Source organism: Mustelus asterias, chromosome 22 (assembly GCF_964213995.1).
Source record: "Mustelus asterias chromosome 22, sMusAst1.hap1.1, whole genome shotgun sequence".
Classification (NCBI taxonomy): Eukaryota; Metazoa; Chordata; class Chondrichthyes; order Carcharhiniformes; family Triakidae; genus Mustelus; species Mustelus asterias.
The window spans coordinates 72,608,297-72,615,347 of record NC_135822.1 but is presented as its reverse complement, the minus strand read 5'-3'; the positions used below and the strand labels follow the sequence as shown (position 1 = coordinate 72,615,347).

The window sequence follows — 7,051 nt, the reverse complement described above, 5'->3', positions numbered from 1 at the left end:
CTATTCAATCACCTCACAAATCCCTCACCAAACACAGAACGGTTAGAACGTGGATACGTGGCCGCTCAGCCCATCGTGTCTGGGCTTGCTCCGTGAGGGAGCCATTCCCCTGGGGATGCAGGCTAACCTCCACTGCGGTCATCTCTCTGCAAACCCCCTCCACCCTTCCCGGAAAGAAAAAAAGTACATCCCAACTTGTACGAATTGGTTGTTTAAAAGGGAAGTCCAGGGTGGCTGGTATTTCTTTTCAGTGAATTCGGGTTGCACAACCGATATTCAGTCGGTGCCTTCCTCGCTTTAACTGGGTGGGGGCGGAGCCAGGGAGAGGGGGCGGGGCCGGAGAGAGGGGTGGGCGGGCTGAGGCTAGGTGGCTCCTCTGATTGGTTGGGTTTGGGAAGACCTCGCCTCCTCCTCAGGCCGAGTGGCGTTAACAAGATGGCGGGTGGCAGGAGCGGGCGGCGTTGAAGCAAGAGGATGGGCGCCCTGGGCAGCAGGCTGGCGGCGGTGGGCGGCCGGGGAGCCTCCAGCTGCCAGTGCGAGCGGCGGAAGCGCAAGCGGCCGCGCCGGGAGGACGATGGGGAGGAGGAGGAGGATCGAGCGGAGAGCGAGGCCCGGGAGGCGGGCGGGCCGCGCAGGTCAGCCAAGGGGCGGGGAGGCGGCGGCGCATGCGCGGCCAGGGCAGGTCACGTGGCTTCCAGCATGGTACACATTGAACCTAGAATCCCAGCCCCGTAAACACCCCAATACCCAGCCCCGTAAACACCCCAATACCCAGCCCCGTAAACACCCCAATACCCAGCCCCGTAAACACCCCAATACCCAGCCCCGTAAACACCCCAATACCCAGCCCCGTAAACACCCCAATACCCAGCCCCGTAAACACCCCAATACCCAGCCCCGTAAACACCCCAATACCCAGCCCCGTAAACACCCCAATACCCAGCCCCGTAAACACCCCAATACCCAGCCCCGTGAACGCCCAGCCCCGTGAACGCCCAGCCCCGTGAACGCCCAGCCCCGTGAACGCCCAGCCCCGTGAACGCCCAGCCCCGTGAACGCCCAGCCCCGTAAACGCCCAGCCCCGTGAACACCCAGCCCCGTAAATACCCCATGAATACCCAGCCCCGTAAATACCCCATGAATACTGTCGTGGTTCCCCAGGACGACAATTTATTCACATCAATTAAAACAGAGAGTCTGAGCAGCGATCTTCCAAGCAATAGACTTTATTTCTCAGCACAAGAGATAAAGTCGGGAACGTCCGGAACACTCCAAAGAGCCCTTGGGCTTACACTCTTTTATGTCCATTTCAGCCTCATATCTCAAGATCCTCCTCTCCCTTTTACAGCCTGTCCTTGGTTGTTATCTTACCCTACAGCCCGACCTTTCTTTGGCCACCATTAGTTTTAGTTGACCCTTTATCTGTTTTCTTTGCAATTGGTCGCTCCCTGTTATATCTCGTTGTCTCTTAAACCATGGTGGTTATAACTCTTGCTCTTATCTGAACTTTTCTGTTTGTACAATAATCGTGGTTTTGTAAGCTAAGGCCGAATGTGTTTAGAAGAAAAAGACATTCTCTCTGCTAATTTATGGTCCACTAATGTGTTTAGAAGAAAAGACATTCTCTCTGCTGATTTATGGTCCACTATTAAGTTGAACCACCGAGCAGTCTTCCTTGTTTTCTTAAGTGACATTTGTCTGCTTTCCTTAATTAGTGATTGCTATATTACTTCTCTAGTTTCTCCACTTTGATCATATCGACTACACTTGATTATGTTAGGTCACACGAAGTTATTTTAGGTTACATATCCATTTTCACGACTTATCTAAATCTGCTTTATTATTTCACTAAAACCTATGAATCTGAATTCCATACTAAACTCATACAATATCCAGTACAATTTCCCTTACAAGTGAATCTGAATTTCATACTAAACTCATACAATATCCAGTACAATTTCCCTTACAATACCCAGCCCCGTAAATACCCCATGAATACCCAGCCCCGTAAATACCCCATGAATACCCAGCCCCGTAAATACCCCATGAATACCCAGCCCCGTAAATACCCCATGAATACCCAGCCCCGTAAATACCCCATGAATACCCAGCCCCGTAAATACCCCATGAATACCCAGCCCCGTAAATACCCCATGAATACCCAGCCCCGTAAATACCCCATGAATACCCAGCCCCGTAAATACCCCATGAATACCCAGCCCCGTGAATACCCCATGAATACCCAGCCCCGTGAATACCCCATGAATACCCAGCCCCGTGAATACCCCATGAATACCCAGCCCCGTGAATACCCCATGAATACCCAGCCCCGTGAATACCCCAATACCCAGCCCCGTAAATACCCCAATACCCAGCCTTGTAACTACCCCATAAATATCCAGCCCCATAAATACCCCAATACCCAGACACCTGGCCCCGTAAAGACCCCGACATCCGGCCCCGTAAATACCCCAGCGCCTGGCCCCGTAAATACCCCCATAAGTACCCCGCACCCAGCCCAATACCCCAATACCCAGCCCAGTAAATACCCCATAATTACCCCAATAAATACGCAGCACCCAGCTCAGTAAATACCACAATACCCAGCCCAGTAAATACCCTGATACCCAGCACCCAGTCCAATAAATACCTCAAATGCCCCAATACCCAGCACCCAGCCCAATAAATACCCAGCACCCAGCCCCATATACACCCCAATAACTACCCCAATACCTAGCACCCAGCCCAGTAAATGCCCCAGTAAATACCCCAATACCTAGCAATCTGAAACCACCTCCACACAGTTTCAATTACCCCCCACATACCCCAATAAATATTCTGGAGCAATCAGAGCATAATGTTGCAAATCTGAAATTATTACATAAAATGCTGGGTAAAACCATAGTCGCACGGTGGCACAGTGGTTAGCGCTGCTGCCTCACAGCTCCAGGGACCTGGGTTCGATTCCCAGCTTGGGTCACTGTCTGTGTGGAGTCTGCACGTTCTCCCCCATGTCTGCGTGTGTTTCCTCCGGGTGCTCCGGTTTCCCCCCACAGTCCAAAGACGTGCGGGTTAGGTGGATTGGCCATAAAAGATGTGCTTGGTTCTTGGGATAGGGCAGAGCCTGGGCAAGATACGCTGTCAGGGGGTCAGTGCAGACTCGATGGACCGAATTGCCTCCTCTGCATTGTAGTGATTGCATGATAGCAGGCTGTGATGAGGAGATAAAAAGTTTACAAATGGATATTGACAGGCTAGGGGAATGGGCCAGAATCTGGCAGATGGAGTTGAATGTGGATAAACACGAGGTTATCCATTTTGGTTGGAAAAATAGAAGGGCAAATTATTATTTAAATTGGAAACAGATTTCAAAAGCGTCTGTGCAGAGGGATCTGGGTGTCCTTGTGCATGAGTCTCAGAAACTATAGAAACCCTTCAGCGCAGAAGGAGGCCATTCGGCCCATCAAGTCTGCACTGACAACAATCCCAGCTAGGCCTTATCCCTGTAATCCAACATATTTACCCTGCTAACCCCTCTAACCTATGCATCCTGGGACACTAAAGGCCAATTTATCATGGCCAGTGCACCTAACCCACACATCTTTGGAGTGTGGGAGGAAACCGGAGCACCCGGAGGAGACCCACGCAGACACTGGGAAAACGTGCCGACTCCGCACAGTGGGTATGCAGGTGCAGAATGTTATAAGGACGGCAAATGGAATCTTGGCATTTATTGCAGAGAGTCTGGAGTATAGAAGTAGTGAAGTGTTGTTACAATTGTATAAGGCATTGGTGAGATCACACTTGGAGTATTGTGTTCAGTTTTGGTCACCTTCTTTGAGGAAGGATGTGGTGGCACTGGAGGTGGTTCAGGAGAGGTTCACCAGATTGATTTCAGGTTTGAAGGGGCTGTCGTATCAGGAGCGGTTGAGGAGCTTGGGCTTGTACTCGCTGGAGTACAGAAGAATAAGGGGGGATTTGATTGAGGTTTATAAAATACTCAACGGGATTGTTAAAGTAAATGTTAACCAAATGTTCCCCCTTCTAGAACATTCTCGGACAAGTGGAGATAGTTGTAGGGTAAGGAGGGGAGGTTGAGACAGATAAGGAGAAGCTACTTCTCGTAGAGAATCTGTGGACCTCACTGCCCCAGAGTGCAGTGGATGCAGAATCAATCAATAGATTAAAGAAAGAGATAGATAAATATTGGATCAAAAGCAGGATAAAGGGCTATTGGGAAAAGGCAGGAAAGTGGGGTTAGGATGAGATAGAGATCAGCCATGATTGTATAGAATGGCGGAGTGGGCTCAAAGGGCTGAATTGCCTACTCTCACTCCTAATGCCTATGTTCCCCTCCATCCTGTCAATCCCCTTCAGGATCTTAGATGTTTGAATACGGTCACCCCCTCACTCTTCTAAACTCCAAGGAATACCGACCCAGACGATTGAGTCTCTCTTGATATAGCTCTTGGGGCAAAGAGGTCAAAGGATATTGGGGGAAGGTGGGAACAGGTTACTGAGTTGGATGATCAGCTCTGATCAGGTTGAATGGCGGAGCAGGCTTGAAGGGCTGAATGGCCTCCACGTGCTCCTATTTTCTATGTTTCTATATCACCGGACTCGTAACGCAGAGAGCCAAGTTAATGCTCTGTGCACGAGGGTTTAGATCCCACCACGGGGCAGCTAGGCCTTATCCCTGTAATCCAACATATTTACCCTGCTAATCCCTCTAACCTATGCATCCTGGGACACTAAAGGCCAATTTATCGTGGCCAGTGCACCTAACCCACACATCTTTGGAGTGTGGGAGGAAACCGGAGCACCCGGAGGAGACCCATGCAGACACGGGCTCCCGTGACATTATCACCATCCCCCTCAATTCACCTGACAGTCCTCACTGAGTAGATTAGGCTGGATTTGATTTCCTTGCAGAAGATGACCTGGCTGAGTAGAGACTGAGGTGTATAAACTATTGGACTGGGGTGTTAGATGGTCATTAGATACCTCCGTGGGCTGTTGTCATTGTCGCCCCATTTGTGAGTTGGCCCCAGAGTTACTGGACATGGCCAGTGGTGCTGAGCTGGCGAACTCTCAGTGCTGATGGTGAAAGGCGAAGGGACAGTAGCTACTCACAGGCAGAGCAGGACCCTTTCTGTGCCATTAACGTTCGATGGGAGCTCTTCTAAAGAGAAGGTGTGATGGGCTGAACGGCCTTCTCCTTTGCTGGAAGCAGACTTGTGCTTTCTTTAAGCACACATCGGAAAGGCAATGGGAACCGACCTGGTGTATCCTTTTCCCTCGTCAGACTGCTCCCTGAAAGCAGGAGGTTCCTCCCAGAAACAGAGAGGAAAGAGCGAGGGGTGGAGGAGTGGGTGGAGGAGATGCTCTCTGGGGTCAGTCAGCAGAGAACAGGGTTTTTAAGTCTTTGTTAAAGGGATGAGATGAGGAAACACTTTTTTTTTCCCCCAGAGGACGGGAGTGGTTTGGAATGCCACTGTCTGAAAGGATATTTGAGCCAGAGACCCTCACTGCATTTAAAACATTCCACAACCTGCAGCGTGCAGGAATGTGGGGTAACTCGACCAGTCTGAGATACAGCAGGCTGAATGGCCTCCTTCTGTGTCATTAACTTTCAATGACACCTTCTCTTTAAAAGAGCTATGATGGGCTGAATAGCCTTCTCCTTTGCTGTGGGATTCTGTTACAAGGTAAATGTGGGCAAATAGAACAAGGCAACATTGATACCTGTCACATAGACCCAACAAAGAGATCAAGTGTCAACTTTAGAGGAGTTGCTGCAAGCGTGTATCCCACTACCACGGGGATGAGTTGAAGTCGAGAGGGTTCATGCATTTATTCAAATTTACAGTAAAAGAGCAGGCCATTCGGCCCATCAGGTTTATGTCAGTATTTATTTAAGGGAATTGCATTCCAATTCTCTTCCCGCGTGTATAAGAACAAAGAAAATTACAGCACAGGAACAGGCCCTTCGGTCCTCCAAGCCTGCACCAACCATGCTGCCCAACTGAACTAAAACCCCCTACCCTTCCGGGGACCATATCCCTCTATTCCCATCCTATTCATGTATTTGTCAAGACTCACTATCGTATCCGCTTCCACTACCTCCCCCGGCAGCGAGTTCCAGGCACCCATCACCCTCTGTGTAAAAAATCTGCCTCGTACATCTCCTTTAAACCTTGTCCCTCACACCTTAAACCTGTGCCCCTAGTAATTGACTCTTCCACCCTGGCAAAAAGCTTCTGACTATCCACTCTGTCCATGCCCCTCATAATCTTGTAGAGTTGGTTATTCCCGGAGTAGGTCGCTAGTCTATCACTGGGGCTTATAGCTTAAGGGGCGTCACTCCACAACAAGTGTGGCTGACCAGGAGTCCCTCCTGCTCTTACAGGCAGCCATTGGCATGTTTGGAAGGATTTACAGATTGACAGACACAGCCTGTTTGGCCGCGTTATAAACGCACCTTGCTAAGCCATCAAGTCCTGGGGTGGGACTCGAACCCAGAGTTTCTGGCTCAGAGGCAGGGACGTTACCCACTGTACCATTAGACCTCCGAATTAAGGGGATGTGTGTGAAAAGACAAGGAAATGGGAGAGTCGTGGGGCAGTGTGCGTCGAGTGATTAGAATGTGAGATGGCTCGAGTGCTATGTTACCCGGTTGGATCAAATGGCATCTTTCTGCAATGTAGTTGGCAGGCGATATCCACAAGGAAAGGGTCAGTGAGCCATTGTGAGAGGTAGCAGCAGAATTGGAATTTGAGAGGGGTTTGCGAAGGTGGAGAGAGAGGCTGGGAGCTTGCGGAGGGAGTTACATTGGACTGGAGAGGTTCCTGAGGCTGGAGCAGGTCACACACACAGCAGTGCCACAGGGCGGGGGATTTGTGGATCAGAATGTTAAATGGAGAAATGGCAAAGTATTGATAAGGAGTAAAGAGTGCGTCTGGAATTTGACAACTGAGAGAGGGCGGCACGGTAGCACAGTGGTTAGCACTGCTGCCTCACAGCTCCAGGGACCCGGGTTCGATTCCCGGCT

At 50.3% G+C, this 7,051-nt stretch overlaps 1 protein-coding gene across 5 annotated transcripts in view; it reads left to right on the top strand.

Moving 5' to 3' along the window:
* The first annotated feature begins 377 nt into the window (after positions 1 to 377).
* gmcl1 (germ cell-less, spermatogenesis associated) overlaps positions 378 to 7,051 on the top strand; it is a 94,424-nt gene continuing 87,750 nt past the window's right edge. For all 5 annotated transcript variants that reach the window (XM_078239670.1, XM_078239669.1, XM_078239673.1 and 2 more), the window contains exon 1: positions 378 to 635. In XM_078239670.1, coding sequence (XP_078095796.1) covers positions 475 to 635 — 161 coding nt within the window. In that variant the 5' untranslated portion in view covers positions 378 to 474. The remainder of the gene's footprint in view (positions 636 to 7,051) is intronic.